This window comes from Salvia miltiorrhiza, chromosome 8 (assembly GCF_028751815.1).
Source record: "Salvia miltiorrhiza cultivar Shanhuang (shh) chromosome 8, IMPLAD_Smil_shh, whole genome shotgun sequence".
NCBI lineage: Eukaryota > Viridiplantae > Streptophyta > Magnoliopsida > Lamiales > Lamiaceae > Salvia > Salvia miltiorrhiza.
Genome location: NC_080394.1, coordinates 1,936,138 through 1,954,134, shown reverse-complemented (window position 1 = coordinate 1,954,134; position 17,997 = coordinate 1,936,138). Strand labels below are relative to the sequence as shown.

The window sequence follows — 17,997 nt, the reverse complement described above, 5'->3', positions numbered from 1 at the left end:
AGCTGGATCTTCTATACCAATTTTTGTTTCACTTCGTATCTCATTATTAATTTTTAAATTAATTTGTTATTTTTAAATTTTAATATGTTGTGATTTTATTTAATTTGATTTTATAATTATTGACTTGTAGTTCACTAATCAATGAGGTTTTATAGTTATTTTTATATTTAATTTGTATGTTTTAAAAAATAATTATTTGGATTGATTATTTTAAATAGCTAGGACAAATTAAGAAATAATAGTAATGGATAATTATGGAATAATAAACTCTAATGTATGAAAGAATTGAAAATGGAAGACATCAACTAAGATGAATTAGTAAATTAATGATGGAAAAAAAATAAGAAATTAAAGAAGTTAAAAACTGAGACTAAAAAAATATAAAGAGTGACAAATTATTCGAACCCAAAAACTTACTCCGTCCACGATATCTACAATATCGTTTTCATTTTTATTATTTTGATCCATTCACAATATTGTTTCCATTTTCATTTATATAGCAGTAGAGTCCACAAATTTTCACTTACAACCATAGTGAGATCCAAACTCCACTAATAATAATATCACTATTATCAATTATTATTCATTACTTTCTTAAAGCTAAGTGTCGTTCACAAAATGAAATCGATACGTTCCCCCAAAATTTATCCAAAAAAAATTAAATAAAACAATCTTATCAAAAGCTTCGAACTCCACGTGTCTCCACGTCCCATTCCATTTATCCAACTTAATTCGATGTTAATAAAATTTTATAAGAATATAAATATCTTAGAACATATACTCGAAAATATAATTTAGAAAATTATAAAACTTTAATGCATAACCAATAGATTATAGTACATCCTATAAATATAATGTATACTTATTAAATTAATATATAAATAAATATTTAATTGACATTCTCAATTTTGATGGTATCACAAAGCAATGGAAAATTTTATTTCCCTCTTCGAAAAATCCATATAAATAGCTTTAAAACTGACGTTCGAAGCAGAGCTAAAACAACAGCTACCTGAATCATGCTCAGGCTCATTTCCTCTTCTGCCAAATCTAAGCCATCAAAATCCCTAATTGGAATTCAAATCTCTCTGTTTCACCATCTCTCCGACACCTCCGCTCGCTCGCAGTTGAGCGCGAAGAGCCACAGCTCATTGCTGCACTCCACAAATTCACCAAAGGCTGCACCTTTTAGTCGAAATTATATTGGCTTTTCGTCAAATTTTGCGTATTTTAGTCCGAATTCGGTTGGTAGAGTGAGGAATTTTTGCAGCAGTGAATCGGTGAGGAGAGAGTGTTTGAATTATGATGTGGTGATTGTTGGGGCGGGGCCTGCTGGGTTGTCCGCTGCAATAAGATTGAAGCAATTGTGCAAGGAAAATGATGTTGATTTGTCAGTGTGTGTTGTGGAGAAGGGAGCTGAAGTAGGTATGAAGAAAATGTTTTCGATTGTATGTGGAATTAGTCATCTGATCATTGCAGTTATCTTCTTTTTCAGCTATAAATATTCGTTGTAATTTGAAAAAGGTAGAGACATATAACAAATTCAAAATGGAGATTTGTAAAAATAAGCAATCTGATTAAATGGAGGCTATAAAGATGAAGCTATGTGTTTTAGAAAAACCACCACCTATTTAGCTGCTTTTAACTAATGATTTGTTATGGATATGTTTAGTGCTTCTTCTTATAGAATTCTAAGCACAAGCAGCTTCTGTTTTTTCTGTTTTTTTTCCCCCTCCCTATTTTGCACGCTAGGTGCTCATATATTATCAGGGAATGTTTTCGAGCCTCGAGCACTGGATGAGCTTCTGCCAAAATGGAAACAAGAAGAGGTTTGTGTCTCCAGTTTTCTTTTTCCATTTTAGAATAGAGAAACTTTTGGTTTTGTGGATGCTATTGCTACATGTTAATGCTCTCCAATCTAATGATTCCATTTCATTCTTCATTGCAATGTTTTAATTCTAATTATAAACACAAACTTCCAGGCACCCATCTACGTCCCCGTCTCGTCTGATAAATTTTGGTTGCTTTCCAAGACTCGGGCTTTTTCCTTACCGTCTCCATTCAATAACAAAGGGAATTATGTCATAAGGTAATATTACCTTTTAAGCCTCCCTTAAACAGTGTCTTTTTTACTGTCTCTTCTCATGATCTTGTTTATGGTAATATGATTCCATATAAACATGACCCTCCATTGAGCAAGTAAAAATTAATGATCATCAGCTCTTCAATCAGGGAGATGGTGATCAAGCTGAATTTATTTTGCAATATGTGTAAGCTAATTTAGGAACTGTTGCTTGTGACACATTATATTAATGTGAAGCTAGTTCTGCAGTTTGAGTCAGTTGGTACGTTGGTTGGGTGTGAAGGCTGAAGAGTTAGGAGTTGAGATATACCCAGGCTTTGCAGCTAGCGAGGTACTTATTGGTTTGGGGCTCATCAATGTGTGTTCGTGAGTTTATGTTCTCACTGTATCAATTTACTTTTCAGATCCTTTATGACTCAACTGATAAGGTAGTTGGCATTGCTACCAATGATATGGGAGTGGCTAAAGATGGCTCTAAAAAAGACATTTTTCAGCCTGGTGTGGAATTAAAAGGCAAGTTTTTTCGCATAAGATATAGCATTAGACATAAGCCTGGTTCTTATAGAAAAATAAACAGACAAATCATATCACTATTTGCTGCGTTTCAAAATGAACTAGTAAACGGTTGTCTCTCTGGGACTAAGTAACTCGTTATGTTGTGCTTGATGCAGGACATGTGACTCTATTTGCAGAAGGCTGTCGAGGATCTCTATCTGAGGTAATTCTAAATGAGCTGTTGTCCATAACTTTACCAAGAACATCTTGGCTGGCCACTTGGTTCTGGGACTGTGAATTGATTTGAGATTCTATAAATTATGCAGAAAGTGATAAGAAAATACAACTTGCGAGAAAAAGGGAACGGGCAGCATCAGACTTATGCATTAGGAATTAAAGAGGTATATATGCAGCATTCTACTCGAGAGCTCCATTTTCCTGCTGAATTTTGCACATTAGAAGGTCTATTGTTTTCTTGTTGCAAGCTTCTTATTATCTTCTTACACACACTTCATTTTTCTATGTTTGTCCCAATAACGTGTACTATTGCAAGTGTTCTTTCATCATGATCTTTTATATATTTTTACCAAGTACCAAAAGTCCATGGATGGTCCAACCATTGGCTTTTGAAGTTTCTTACTAGTAATCCTCTAATATGAGACTAAAACATATTCTAATTTAAGAGCTGTGAACCAAGAATTTTTCTGCTATCGCATCCATGAAATGAACCTTGTTCCTCAGATGATTTATTTGTCAGGTTTGGGAGATTAGTGAAGACAAGCATCATCCTGGTTCTGTGCTTCACACCATTGGTTGGCCCTTGGATCCCAAGACCTATGGGGGATCTTTCTTGTATCATATGAAAGATAAACAGGTATGTGTTAAGCATCTGTGTTTCCGAGACAAAAATTCTGTTATCTCCCATATATCAACAACTTTCATTTACTAGTGTTTCATTTAGTTTCATTCAATCCTAGCAATCTGGCTGTTGAGGTCAACTAAGAATTTCAAAATGTATCTAATAACATTTTTCTTTCAATTGTATTGTTTGGAGATAGAAGGCTGTTATCTTGGTTCATAGAGATTACTTTCATATGACGTCTCTTAAACTTTTTGCTGATTTATGTTCTGTCTCTGTGGCAGATAACTGATGTTATGATGGTTTAGAACAATTAATTTAACTTTGGGTGTTTCTCTATTATCTTTCCTCTCCATAGGTTGCTCTTGGATTTGTGGTTGCCTTGAACTATAGCAATCCTTACTTGAATCCCTATGAAGAGTTTCAGGTAAATCTTGATCCACTCGTTCATTTTTCTTTATAATGCTTCACTGCATTCATCTTCAAACTGACGAATTTGCTTAAAGCATGTTCACTGATTTTTCATGAGAGTTCTGAATATGATATCAATCTATTGTTTTTTTTACTCTCTCTCTCTCCAGAAATTTAAGCATCACCCTGCAATCCAGCCTCTGCTTGAAGGAGGTACTGTCCTTGAGTACGGTGCTCGAACGTTGAATGAAGGTGGCTACCAGGTGAATCAAGCCGTTCATTTTATCATACTCTTTTCAATGTAATTGGACATGGAAAACGAAAGAAATAACAAATAACTGAATAATATATAGAGCAACAGATGAAAACAATTAAATGTAGCTTTATATGGCCATTACAAGAAAAGTTGTTCTAATTATAACAATCTTTCAAAAATCATTATGTGTTTAAATCTAATTCAATTAAAATATGATGTTAGTTATATTGCAGTCCATACCATATCCAGTTTTCCCTGGTGGAGCAATCATTGGATGTTCGGCCGGGTTCCTAAATGTACCCAAAATAAAAGGATCCCACACTGCCATGAAATCAGGTATTAGTCTATAAATTTATATGAACGATTCATCTGATGGGCATTGCTGGAAAAGAAATCATAACAAAAAATTCGTCATATCATTAGTTAAATTCTTAAAGCACAACCATATTCGTCAATCTAAATCTCTCTCTTCTTTCTCAGGAATGCTAGCTGCGGAATCTGCATTCCGAGCACTTCGTGAAGGCTCATCACTAGAAGCCTTCTGGGACAGTTTAAGAAGTTCTTGGATATGGAAAGAGCTTCACAGTGCGAGAAATTATCGTCCGGTGAGTGTTTGTTAATTTTTTATTCGCACATTATTGCATACACCCGGTCGCATACTATGCGACCGGTTTCAAAGTTTACATTTATTCACGATAGTGTTTACTTTTATTCATGAGAACTTTTACTTTTAGCATAAGTTATACATTTGTTCGCACAATTGTATACTTATGCTAAAAGTGAAAGTTCTCATAAATAAAAGTAAACATTATCGATCGTGAAGAAATGTAAGCTTTAAAATCCGGTCGCATACTATGCGACCGGGTGTATGCAAGACCAACTCTTTTTTATTTTATTTGAGGGACTAAAATTCTACGATTCTCTTTAACAGTTATCATTATTATCTTCGTGAAATTCAACACTGTGACATTCCCCTACTAATATATCTCTTACTATATTGCAGGCATTTGATTATGGTCTGTATCCCGGTTTGGCACTAAGTGCTTTAGAACAGTAAGATCAATTAATCCTTGATTACAGTAAAAGCATCTCCATATAACTTTGTTCTAGGCTTATCTTCGTATTTTAGCTTGTACATTACCATCTGTCTGGTGCTGCCTTTTCCAGTTATTTAATGAAGGGAAGATCTCCGTGGACGCTGAAGCATGGAAAACCTGATCATGAGGCAACCGATGTAAGATTTTTGTGACGAATTAAAAAACTATAGATTGCAATATCTAATTTTAGATGCTCTATCTCTAATGCAAAGGTGTTATAGTTGTTATGGACTAGGAAGACTTGAGAACTATGAGAATCAAACACGCAACCCGAGACTGTTCAATATAACTTGGAGAAGTCCAAGATAATATGGTGAAATTGATTGGGAAAAGGGGAGTTGGTCTATGTGAATCATAATTGGACTAGATGCACCTAAAAATGTATCACGCTGTCTGTGGCTTGTCCATAGCTCTTTGCTAATAATAATTCTTGATTTAGTTTGAATTGTTTTATAATGATCTCTCTTCTAATAAGCATGAATCAGAATACCATTCCTTATTAAAAGAGGCGAATATACGTACTCAACTTCTTTCTTGATGTGTGAAATCTGCAGGAAGCACAAAAGTGGAGCCCGATTGAATACCCAAAGCCTGATGGCGTTATATCTTTTGACGTACCAACATCTTTGTACCGGTACTCTCTCTCTCTCTCTCTCTGATATTAATGGAGTAAACCCGTAGTTGAACTCTGTTAATCTGACTATGACATGCTTTTCAATTTCAATTTTCATTTTCTTTCAGGAGCAGTACAAATCACGACCACGACCAACCAGCTCACCTTCGCCTGAGGGACCCGAAAATTCCTGAACTTGTAAACTTACCCGTGTATGCTGCACCCGAATCAAGATATTGCCCAGCTCGTGTTTATGAGTGAGTACACTTCATAACAAAAACATCCAAATCCAATTCATTCATCGCCAGTTCTCTTTTATGATCCTTGCACGAATTATAGGTACAACGCAGATGAAAATGGTCACCAAAAGCTACAGATCAATGCTCAAAACTGCCTGCATTGCAAGGTACAGCCGTTGCTACTTCGTATGTTTCATGCACCAATTGACACAAAATGCATGTATCAAGAATCTTACAGAAACAACAAAACACGAAGCTGCCACCACCAAAAAGATGGCGTTTTGCATGATCTCCTACATATGATGAATCATTGATGCTAACATAGTGTTGTTGGTTCTTTGAGAACGTCGTTCTAGTTGATGAATTCGTTTTTTCTCTACTTTCTGCAGGCCTGTGATATTAAGGACCCGAAACAGAATATCGAGTGGACAGTACCAGAAGGCGGTGGTGGACCGGGATATACAATCATGTAGGCAGTTTGCTGCTGTATTTTATGGTACAATCAATCCTTAAAACATGCTGTAATAAACTGTTTCTTTTGAGTTGATCAGTGAAGTGAAATTAACATCATCTGGTTTCCCATGTGAGATTTTTGTTCCAATTTTTGAATTTTATGTTACACATGTGTTGCATAATTTGCTATGCATTTTGGTAATATAAAGTATGGAATGTGAAATATCTGAATTAATATTTACGTGACAACATATGCACATGAGTTATTATCATGTGTAAACTGTGCATCTCTTTTTCAAAACACAAGAATGATACATGTGCAGCGCATTGATGCAAGAATATAGTTAGGCATATTGTGGGTCAAGCAACACATTCTTTTTTACTTGCTATAAAAAATAAAATAAAAGGTTGCTATATTTTATTGCTATTATCATCATCATCATATATAGAGTATATAATACAATCATTTAATTACTGTTCCACCACCCTACATTAAACTACTAACTTTAAAAGAAAAACAAAGATAATTTTATATATATTTATTACATATATATAGACACATCAGAGAATTTTTTGAGGTGTGTTGACTCAATATGATCCTTTCAGTAAATTACTAGAATTATGTTATATCACTTAATTATTAATATATGAGTTATCTAAAATTTTAGTTTTATTTACACATTATATATAATCAATAATTTAATAAGTATTTTATGTACTAGTACTATTTAAGAAATGTCCCTCATAAATTAATTATTTTACGAAGATAACATGACATATTTTGATTAAGTGTTACAAATAATTTACTCCATGCATCTCAAAACGAATTCAGACAGAAAATCATACGATAAAACACAGTTTTGAAACATAGTAAATATTTCAAAAGACTAATCACCAAAGGTGTTTCAAGATTCTTGTAATTAAATTAAATTTCCCATAAAATTCCATAACCTCAAAACTACACAGAGAGACAGAGAGAGAGAGAGAGTTGAGTGAAGTAAATAAGTTTTACTACTAAACACAACAGTCAGAAAAATAACCTGAATACTCTAGGTGAGAATAATGAAACAAATATCGAGTGACTCAAATTGAATAGACTGCCTACTGAAACCAACAATACTGTGTATTTTTTTTTACCTAAACCAGACTAGCCAAAAGTAACTGAGCTAAGAGATCACAACCAAGATTGGCGACATACACGGCCTTCAACGCCCAAAAAGTGTGCCTGTTTCCATGTCTAATCCTTCGATGATGAGTCGGGGGCACGTTCCTTTTCCATAGAAGATTGCATAGAATTCCTAAGCTTCATATCGGCAGTCTGCGATAGCTGCTGTTCCTGCTGGTGCTGCATCTGTTGCTGCTGAAACTGGTGGAGTTGATGCTGCTGAAACTGGTGCTGCTGTTGCTGCTGCTGCTTCTGAGAATGCAGCTGGAGCTGCTGCAGTTGTTGAGCCGTTAACAACGTGTTCATCGTGTGGTTGTTGGAGAAATATTGCTGATTGGCTCCGTAGGATGCAGGAAAGTTCATCATAGCTCCACCGTTGGCCATTGGTTGACCAGTCAGAACCTTGAGATGCTGAATCTCTTCTTTCAATGCGTCATTCAAAGCTGCAGTTCGAGCAGAGGAGAATATTTGTTAGCATGAGTGTAATCATTGTTTATTCAATAATCTTTAAGAGTCGCCCACCGATCCCTTTTTTTATCATTAAGGTGAAAAACTGAACCCAAAATTCTCTTTTTTCCTCATCAATCCTATGGCAGTTCACATCACAGAATCCTACTTTATATCAATCTAATCCACATTCAGTTTTCATTTTATTTTTATTAATATTCCTCTTTATTTCTATAGCATCAGTGGTATCAACGAAACAGAAACCCGAATAGACATTTTATTCTTTGGACGGTCTCATATTTCTCTAGAGCAAGCAATCAGGGAAAAAAAATCCTTAAAAAGATTGAATTCAGCAATGATTTGGTCTCTAGATGTTATCATAATTCAACATAGATAGCACAGTGTGTCCACGAAACTAAAGATAGAAATCTTCTAGTAGATACAGTTAAGTATAGATATTTTACCATCTTGTAAGTGCACTTGTTGTTCCATCGTCTGCAAGCGTAGTTTGAGTTCACTATTTTCAGCTGTAAGACCATTTGTATCTCTCTGCTTAAGAATGCAAGAAACAATTAACATTCTATAGAGATACTCATGGGTTAAAGCTAGCTACAGAAGGAATTAGATCAAAAATGTAAGAAAGAAAAAACAAACAGAGAAACAGGCATGACTACACGGACAATAAAAATAATAAACAAAGTGAAAACAGCGCAATTCTGCCATATCAGCCAAGCCAAATCACATTCATTTCCAGATTACATGCAATACACCCACACATAAAAACATAACCAATTTTTTATTGGAGCCAGCAGCCAGCATATAAAATAGTAGTCGATATAGGAAAGAGGAGTAAAATCACCTGCAGTAGAGTTAACTGTGCAGACAACGAAGTTGCTTCTGTTTGCAGAGTCTGTACTTTCCTTTCAAGTTCAGCTATATACCTCATCTTACGCTCCTTTGATCTTGCTGCTGACTGCCTATTTGCCCAAATCCTGTTACAAGAAAGTATGAGACAAGCCAGTGAGTTAAAATAGCACAAGGAACAAAATGCATTAAGAAAATCTCCTCATATTGACATTCTTACAAAACTAACATGCATATATAACTGATAAACTAATTGTATTACAGAATAGTAAAAAAATTATAAAAGGCTACTGGGAATTCAGATAAACTATGTATATGAATTGGAACACTTCTTCACATGCTTAATGTTGATGTTATCTTCAACTAAATCCAAACAATGATAACAATCAAGTGAAGGCTGAAAACTCTTCATTCCGGTTATTGTACTTACAAAATAGGCAAAACTTATATCAGCATTCAGAATGTGATACAAATTTATCGAAATAGAAACTCTATAATGGTGGACTAAGAAATGATTATGAAAGGGTAGAAAACAATCAAGCTAGATGCAGAAAAAGTGAAGATCCTAATCTTGATTAAATAGTATTAAATGCACATTACTGCAATAAATTGACTAAACCTGAGATGTTATGAACTAGCAAATCTACCATGGAACAAAGTTATGGAAACATAGTACATACTATTCGGCCAGAATGAAAATGGTACCTCTTAGCACGCTTTGGATCGATAAGAGCAAGCTCAGCGAGCTTAGCAGCAGACATGGCCTTCTTAGCATCAGCAGAAGCTGGATCTTCTGGCCCAGACATGAGCATCTCTGGTTTGATAGTGGTCGACCCATCCATGGACTGGCTATGCTGATGCCTAATCCTTGGTTTATCACTTAAAGATTGATTAGCTGCTCCCAAAGGACCAGACGAAAGACCTTGCTCTGCTGCCATTGCATTGGACGACTCACCAACTTGGAATGATGAAGTTGCAGACGTCGAATTGAACTTATCCATGTCAAGATACATCGAGAGCAAGTCATCCTCCGTATCATCCGAAAAAGATGGCCCATCCAAACCGCCAACAACACCCAAATCACTATCAAAGCTAATATCATCCGGAAGGGTGAGAATCTCAGAGTGAGCACGTCGGTGACCCATATTCTTCGGTGGATTGTCGGGCATGCGGCTTATATCATGACTAAACTGTCTAGAATCCGACGGCAAGCCATGACCAAAATGACCCTGTTCCGATGAACTGCCCGGCCCCAACGGAGGCAAGCTCGACAAACCAGCTTGCTCCGACTTCGCATTGTAACTACTCCCCGGAGGCGAGAAAGCAGCGTACCTCCCCGACGGCGGAAGTATGTTCCCATGGTGAGACTTATCCTTATCCATCATCCACACCCTCCAATATGTATAATCTCTAAACCCAAATGAACTTTACTCAGAAAATGCCAAACAACTAGCAACTAGTCAACTACAACTCTTCAAATTTCTCGGAAAAAACCCCCCCAATTCTCGTACATCTCCTAAACTGGCAGTAGCTAATTAAAACCCTAAACAAGTAAGATTTCTATGTTAACAATAAACACTTGCAGAAAACCATCAAAAGCAGCTGAGGCCCAAACCCTAAGCACAAATACAGCAATCACAAGAGCTCAACAAAGATCTGCTTACTAAAATGAGCTTCAAATTGAGGAACAAACTTTTACACTTCAACAATTAAATAGAAACACACACACACAGCATTAATACATGGAATGTGTACATAAATCACAGAAAGCTGATACAAATATTTAAAAAAGTTCGTGAACAGCAAGAAATCCGGAAATTAAAAAAACCCCAAAAAGGAACAAAACACAGGAAAGTGCTTACAACAGAATAATTATCTAATTCTTTTTTCTCGCTCCGTGTTTTTTCTCCGTCGAGATTAGATCTCTAAAAGAGGGGAATCCAAAACAGCTTTCTCACATGAGAGATAGAGAAGACAAATCACATCTCACATGGTCAGAAGATTAGGAAGCTTCAAAGAGACGATGAATATATACATACACATATATACACACACAGACAGACACACAAAGATGTGTCTATCAGTGTGTGTATAATAAAAAGGGGTCGATTATTTAATAGAAGTGACGTGCTGATATGGGCAGGATTCAACCACTGGGGTATGGACTATGGGCCCAATATATAAATAAAAATAATTATATATATTAAAAAACTTAGTAAAATTTTTCAAAGAATGTGTTTTTTAAGTCAATAATAGACTTAATAGTTAGTCCCTCGAAAAAGACAATAATAATAATTAGGGTTAGATGGAAAAAAATTGACTTGAGTTTGATTTTTGATACTATATTTTATAGATTATTGCAATATTAAATTACTTTCAAACTATAGCAAAATATCAACATGAAACTTTTACGACAATCAAAAAATTGACGCGACGTGATTTTTTCAACTCTCGCATAACGATTTGATGTGTGTTAAATACATATCACTCGTTAAATTATGTTATGTAGATATTGAGAACGAGATTGCTTTGTCGAAATTAATTATGCATGTCTATTTTGTTATAAATTAACAAAATGGTGTTTTTTTTTAATAAAAAAAAATGGTGTTGTTATTGCAATTATTTATAAAGTTTGTTGAAAATCAAGATAAGGTCAAAGCAACGTTCATTTTAAAACTAGTTAATAAATAGTGAGTTTCCATTTTTTTTAATTGTTGAATAGAGTGAGAAGGTATGTTTATTAATATGAGTTGTAAAATAGGATTGTGCTTAAATAATTTCAAGGGGGTGAATCCAATGAGAACAGGAAGGAATATTAATGCATAATAACTATTTTACAGCATTATTTTTTTGAAAATAAATTATCTATTTTAAGTAGGTTAGTCATTAGTGTTTTAAGACATACTCGTTTCCTATTTATCTAATTTTGAGTATTTAAAAGTTAGATTAGTAACTTGTTGGAAAAGAATGTCAATCTGTTTTTCTAAATAAAAAATCAAATTCATATTATTTTGTTTACAAATTTAGTAACTTTATCGAGTAGACTGTCCCAATAAATATGTTTATAAATTTTATAGATGGAAAATTTTGCATAAGTAGCTGTCTGAAATGAGACTAATAGGTAAGATAAACATTTAGATTATTTATTTTATATTTCTCATAAAGAATAAGAAAATTGTAGTAATAATGTTCATGAAGTCTCACACTCACAATTGTAATTTCAACACTATAAATACATTTTTATAGTGGAGGAATATATAATTACATGAACCCTTTTAGGTGATTCGAACATACGTATATTGCTTACAAAAGTTTTGAATAATTAGCACATTTATTCATGTAAAAAATGTAGCACGTATTTGATAAATAATATTTTATTCGATGACCAATTTGGGAAAACGTTTTACTTTGATTCTATATATAATTAATTGACGACAGATCAGTATCAATTATTGTATTTATAACATTAAAGGTAAGCAAACTAGTATTTATAACATTTCAATTAATATCGCTATAGAAGCGACTATACATTGACTTATGTTCCATAGTTTTTGGTGTATCATTTCATTGTGTCTCACGGTTAATTTTACTACTTTATAATATATTATTAAAATAAAAAAATATTGATTATATAAAAAACTCCAATTGATATCTATCATTAAAAAGTGAAACTTCAAAAAGTATATATCGTAACTTTGTATTAATTGCTTATAATAATAATAGATTATTAATTAATAGTTTGAAGAATAAAATATAAAAATAATTATAAATATTAATTATTAATAGATTCAATTATCATAATTCTATCCTCCTATCATAATTTATCTAAATTTCATTTTCCATTTTTATTATTTAAAACGAGCCCTTATAGTATCAAAATAGTTTAGGAAAAAGACAAATTTGAGATATATTGATGACAATGGTGAGTGACAATTTTTAAATCCAGTTGGAGGATCCCATCTTTAATTTGTGGGCTAAAGTTTGGATGAATTAAAATCTTGCGTATCTCTAGAGAAGGCCCATTGCACGAAATCGTATAGTATATTAACATCCGGTATATTTATTATAACTAGTACGCCCTCCCGTGCGATGCACGGCCATGATATATTTATTTATTTTTAAAATTTGAAATTATGTAAAAATATTATTATTTATGAATCAAATTAATTAATAACAAAAAATATATTAATTTAAATATTAGTATTTGATTTAAAATAGTGTATAGTAATAAGTTTATCAACTTAATGAGTAGGAGTATAATATTAAGTTCAATGAGTACTGTATAATAATAATTAAATTTACTGAAAGTTTTTTGTTATTGATTATTATTTTCTATTAAAATTAAAATTAAAAAATACTTTTATAATATTGTCTCGATATTTATTGATAATTGTGCATTATATTTTTTATTTAATATTTTTATGTATGCTTTGATAAAATAATTCAACAAATAAATATGATGTTTTTTTAATCAAAAGAGAAGATACGATATATAAATTTTGTAGGAGAAAGAGATACAAATAGAAATAATATATTAACAAAATAAGGAGAAAGAGAAAAAAATAAAGAATATTGCAAAAGAGATAGGAGAGAGAAAAATAATCACTTTAAAATTTTAAATTATAATAAATTATTTATTTCAAATTCATATTTAATGAATTTTAAATCAAATTGAAGATCTTGTCATGATCTTTAACTTAAGATACACATCAAATATATTTTTATAAAAGACGAAAAAGAAGTAAAATAAAAGAATTAGGTTTTGATTTTGTTTTAATCTTAGCCAGCAATTTAATCTTAGTTAGAAATTAATTACGTAGAAAAAAAATAATCCACATAAGCTCCAACTCATCACTCCGGTGGCCGGAAAAAATTGAGGGGACGAAATTGCAAAAATTGAAAAGGTTATGATTTAATTTGCCACACTTCAAAAGTCACGTTAAAATTGTTCGTGATTTTATTTGCAAAAACCTCATAATAATAATAATAATACTTTTTAAAATCATGCAGATACATGGATTAAAAGAATGGGAAAAGGATTTAGGTTACAACCTTTCCTTAAATATAAATGTGCTATTGGACGGGAGTCGACCAGAAACATTGAGGTGCAGGATAAGAAACAAAATCATACAAGAATGAAATAATAAAACATTATTTCGATCCAAATAAAGAGAGAATTGCGCCTCTAAGAACAGCTAGCCTAGTCCATTTCAACAGCCATTGTTGTGGTACATATGACTAGCATTAACGAATTATAGTAAAAACATAACCAGGGGGCTTAGCCCACTGGCCACCGGGTCCTCACTTAAGTGAAGTGACCCGGGTTCGATCCCTCTTGGGAGCGAATTGGATATTGGAGATATAAGGTGGAGTTTGGTGAATGGAGAGATAAGGTGGTTCTTGGAGTGGATGGGGGGAACTAACTACTTTGCCCGATCAAAAAAAAAAAAAAGCAGAATATATTCAGTCTAACAAACACAAATCAACCTGGAACGGAATTTCTTGCAATGTATCATTTCCATTGTGCAAGCATAAACATGCATCTACTACTTTCCATATTGGAAATCCAACAACAAGCTAGCACAAACTACTTAAATATTAACTACTTTCATCCCGCGGCTCATCTTCTTCTCCTTCCCTTTCATCATCTTCTTCACCTTCCCCTTACCGCTCCTCACCTTGGACAGATAATAGTCACTTATTGGTGGATCTGTGCTCTCGGCGTCATAAGAAATACCGTGCATGCGTCCGGGATAGTCGTAGATATTCAGTTTCTTGGACTCTTTTTCAGACAAATCATAAACCATAAGCTGCCCACTATCACTCGCTTTTGCTTCAACAAACAACCAGCGATCATCTTTTAAACCCACGATGTTCCTTCCAGTACAAAAGCCTTAATACACAACTCAGAAGAAGAAGACTTCCACGAACCTTACAAAGTAAAAAGTAAGCTCTGATGGTTGTGGCTGGTAAAGCTATCAGTAGCAAAATCAAATGACAGAACATGAGGAGCCAACTCGTCAGTAATCGAGTGCCTTTCAAGGTACTCTTTTATCTTTTGTTTCGAGGGGTCGACGATTACTACCCAATAACAACTCCCAGTCTCCTCAACAAAAACACCAACACCAGCGGTGACACAACCAACAGCATGCTTAATCTTCTTCCACTGATCATCTTTCGACGAATACAACTCAGTGTGAGACTTGCAACCATGATAACCATTTCCTCCATCTGTTTCATCAATTTTACGTATATAATGTTGAACATATTGTCTTATCACCTTTAAGTCTCCAGATTTAGCATCATAGCCCAGACCACTATATGTCAAAAGGCCCTCATTTGGAGGGGGTAAGAAATTGGGCGGAGTAAGGACTTTCATTTGGTTAGTATATGGATGCAAAATGTAGAGGATTTAGAGAATACTAATAAATAAAGTATATGGATGCAAAATGTAGAGGATTTAGAGAATAAGTATATTTGGTAGATAACTTTTCAAACTTGTGTAATTTTGCAAAACCCCCTAAATTCAAAACCAAAAATCCTGAAAACCAAATTGAACCGACTGAATTTCAGCGGCTCGATTGAAATTTAAATCAACGGCTGTAACAGGACAATTTTCCTTAACACGATTAAGAAGAGCAAAAGTATACACATAATCATAAATTACAGAACAACGGCGAATTATCATATACATGAAATGAGAATTTAAAGTATTAGTTATAACACATGCTGATTGAGTTTACAGTGCTGTAAAACATGAATCATTTCCTAAACCCTCAACTCAAAACTTAACGCGCCTATCCCCACCAATTCATCTCTCCTTGGGATCTAAGAGAACAAAATAAACGCCGCCTAAGAACTAAGAAGAAAGGAAACAAATCACTCAGAATTTACACGCCAAATTTCAATAGAAATTTCTTGTGGTTGCATTCCAACATCTCACTCAAGCTACATTCCACGCCCTTTCGTGTTAGTAGCTTTTGCCTCGACTCTAATTTTTCCTTCAAACCATGCCTAAAGAACTCTGGGTACTCAGCAACCTCGTCAATTTGTCTTCCCATTACCTGTTCCAAGAACTTGATTCTTGGTCCCAAGGAGTTACTTGCGCTCTTGATCAGGACGGGAGGATAGCCGCCTACCACTGCCGCTATCTGGCTTGGACTGAACCCACGCGATTCAAGGTACATAACATTAGGTCTCAGGGTTTTGTTCACATCCCGGCATAGAATTTCTGGGAAATTTATTGCTGTTCTTTGGAGCTGAGACTCTGTTAGACCTAGTGATCTCATAAACTCACAAGTTGGTCCTAGCCGTTTCTCGACACTATAACCCATGATAAATGGATGTTTGACCAGAACCTTACCGATCATCCCATCTTTGGACAGACCAAGGCCAGCAAGGAAATCCACCATCTGAGAAAGTTTGGATTCAATGCTGTAACTTATGATCCTAGGGTTCAACAGGATCATTTTACCAAGTTGTTTTTCAGGAGCACCAAGACCTTCGAAAAATGCAAGAAGGGGGCAGAGCTTCTCTTCCAAACTGTGCACGAGTATATGTGGAAATTTTGTTATGGCAGAAGCTACCTCCTTTGGTTTTGTCTGCAATGTTGCAAGGCACTGGATCATCGGTACAAGTTTGTCGTGCAAGTCAAGAGTAAGAATCTTCGGACACTTTCCAATAACCACGGGAAGTTTCCTCTCTGGTATGCCTATGCTTTTCAAGTACTCCCAAGTTTCTGAGGCCCTTTCCCTATCAACATCATCAAGTCGCTTGCACTTCTTGGTCATATCATGAATACTTTTATCATCAAAACCTCTGTCTTTGAAGAACCACATAATGCCACTAGCCTGGAACCCTGTGTCCATATTCCTATCGGATTTTCTAAAGCTTCAGAGAAAACACTCTAAAATCAGCTGCAAAACAACTTAACAGCAAAAATGCAGATAGAACACAAAAGCATTAAACCACGGCAAGCATGTTCTTCTTCATATATGATCTTGCTCACACCATAGTAAAATGCTTTGACTATATAACATTTATGTGGCCTCTTGAAGACAAAAACAGAACAATGTCAACACTCGTGCTCTCCGTTATACCATACACATAATAAAAACAATATACCAGGTCAATGATATGTAGACTGCTCCTGCGAACAGGTCAATTTAGGCTTGGTTACTACTTACTCACGGCTTATCCAATTCCGAGTTACTATAGGTTTTTCATGATTTCAGTATGCATTCTACCAAATTTTAAGAAGCAAGAACTGCAGAATCCTACATTAATGATATTAAAAGAAAGAGGAGAAAGAAGGAAGCAAAGCACAAAATGTAGTTCGTGCAATAAATTCAATCAACACCGCAAATTCTAAAAGCTGTAGGCATTTGCAGCACAGTTTGGTTCCTCATAATTATAAACACACCAATAAACACCGTGTATGCTATATACATGGAGCAAACTCCGGTTCATCATAAAACAGACATCAGCAATTACACTTTACTAAGTTTGGAGCAATACGAAATCAAATTCCAGCGATTTTCAGCAAGCACATCAATAATTTCCAGTATATTTTTTATACATTTTGAAATAGATTAAGCAAAAGTTTCCGAATACAGCAGGTTGTAATACCAACGAATCTCGAGCACTTAATCTCATATACTTATAAAATAAATAAAATTGAATTCAGAATCAATCTCATTTCACGAAAGCATCGAGAAACTCCAGTAGTTTTCAGAAAAACAAAAAACGAGTTGAATTCCCAAGAGAAAAATTGAACAAATAGGGAACGAAACTGGAAAGCATAAGGAGATAAGAGATAGGAAAGAAAAGAGAGAAGACCGAGAGAAACATTACCGGAGGTGGCGGAAGCGGCGACGCCAAGCCGAAAGTAATGGTTGTGGATGTGCGCGGTGGGAGTGAGAGTAAGGTTCTCCTCCTTTCCCTAGTCTCGACGATTATCCCTATTCTGGACGATTACCTTATTTTATCCTTTCCCTTTATCCACCACCAACAATA

The 17,997-nt window shown here is 34.4% G+C and overlaps 3 protein-coding genes across 9 annotated transcripts; 1 reads left to right on the top strand and 2 right to left on the bottom strand.

The window, feature by feature from the left end:
* The first annotated feature begins 955 nt into the window (after positions 1–955).
* Positions 956–6,743, top strand: LOC130999875 (electron transfer flavoprotein-ubiquinone oxidoreductase, mitochondrial). Its single transcript, XM_057925560.1, has 18 exons — positions 956–1,425; positions 1,753–1,829; positions 1,983–2,089; positions 2,333–2,414; positions 2,488–2,596; positions 2,755–2,801; positions 2,905–2,979; positions 3,336–3,452; positions 3,796–3,864; positions 4,019–4,111; positions 4,338–4,440; positions 4,585–4,709; positions 5,108–5,157; positions 5,272–5,338; positions 5,756–5,835; positions 5,943–6,071; positions 6,154–6,220; positions 6,443–6,743. Exons 1-18 carry the CDS (start codon positions 1,020–1,022, stop codon positions 6,524–6,526), a joined length of 1,887 nt encoding a protein of 628 aa, XP_057781543.1. The 5' UTR covers positions 956–1,019; the 3' UTR covers positions 6,527–6,743.
* Positions 6,744–7,494: 751 nt separating this feature from the next.
* LOC130999876 (probable transcription factor PosF21) lies at positions 7,495–11,134 on the bottom strand. 4 transcript variants are annotated; one of them, XM_057925563.1, is made up of 5 exons: positions 10,845–11,134; positions 9,688–10,525; positions 8,978–9,110; positions 8,583–8,667; positions 7,495–8,114 (listed from the first exon to the last, which is right to left on the bottom strand). In XM_057925563.1, exons 2-5 carry the CDS (start codon positions 10,365–10,367, stop codon positions 7,744–7,746), a joined length of 1,269 nt encoding a protein of 422 aa, XP_057781546.1. In that variant the 5' UTR covers positions 10,368–10,525; positions 10,845–11,134; the 3' UTR covers positions 7,495–7,743. The 4 variants fall into 4 exon arrangements, with proteins under 4 accessions (XP_057781546.1, XP_057781547.1, XP_057781544.1 ...); XM_057925564.1 differs by having other exon boundaries at positions 9,688–10,392; XM_057925561.1 differs by having other exon boundaries at positions 8,583–8,670; positions 10,845–11,089.
* Positions 11,135–15,645: 4,511 nt separating this feature from the next.
* LOC130999874 (transcription termination factor MTERF6, chloroplastic/mitochondrial-like) lies at positions 15,646–17,997 on the bottom strand. Of its 4 annotated transcripts, none has more exons than XM_057925556.1 (2): positions 17,836–17,997; positions 15,646–16,872 (listed from the first exon to the last, which is right to left on the bottom strand). In XM_057925556.1, exon 2 carries the CDS (start codon positions 16,848–16,850, stop codon positions 15,873–15,875), a length of 978 nt encoding a protein of 325 aa, XP_057781539.1. In that variant the 5' UTR covers positions 16,851–16,872; positions 17,836–17,997; the 3' UTR covers positions 15,646–15,872. The 4 variants fall into 4 exon arrangements, with proteins under 4 accessions (XP_057781539.1, XP_057781542.1, XP_057781540.1 ...); XM_057925559.1 differs by having other exon boundaries at positions 15,646–16,854; positions 17,836–17,985; XM_057925557.1 differs by having other exon boundaries at positions 15,646–16,909; positions 17,836–17,966.

Excerpts from the sequence above, each read along its gene's own strand:
- LOC130999874 (XM_057925556.1), bottom strand. The coding sequence starts at position 16,850 with ATGGACACAGGGTTCCAGGCTAGTGGCATTATGTGGTTCTTCAAAGAC.
- LOC130999875 (XM_057925560.1), top strand. The coding sequence starts at position 1,020 with ATGCTCAGGCTCATTTCCTCTTCTGCCAAATCTAAGCCATCAAAATCC. Across the intron at positions 5,339-5,755 it reads CTGATCATGAGGCAACCGAT|GAAGCACAAAAGTGGAGCCC; the intron begins GTAAGATTTTTG and ends TGAAATCTGCAG. Across the intron at positions 6,221-6,442 it reads AAAACTGCCTGCATTGCAAG|GCCTGTGATATTAAGGACCC; the intron begins GTACAGCCGTTG and ends TACTTTCTGCAG.
- LOC130999876 (XM_057925561.1), bottom strand. The coding sequence starts at position 10,367 with ATGATGGATAAGGATAAGTCTCACCATGGGAACATACTTCCGCCGTCG. Across the intron at positions 9,111-9,687 it reads GATCCAAAGCGTGCTAAGAG|GATTTGGGCAAATAGGCAGT; the intron begins GTACCATTTTCA and ends TTCTTGTAACAG. Across the intron at positions 8,115-8,582 it reads ACAAGTGCACTTACAAGATG|CTTTGAATGACGCATTGAAA; the intron begins GTAAAATATCTA and ends CTCGAACTGCAG.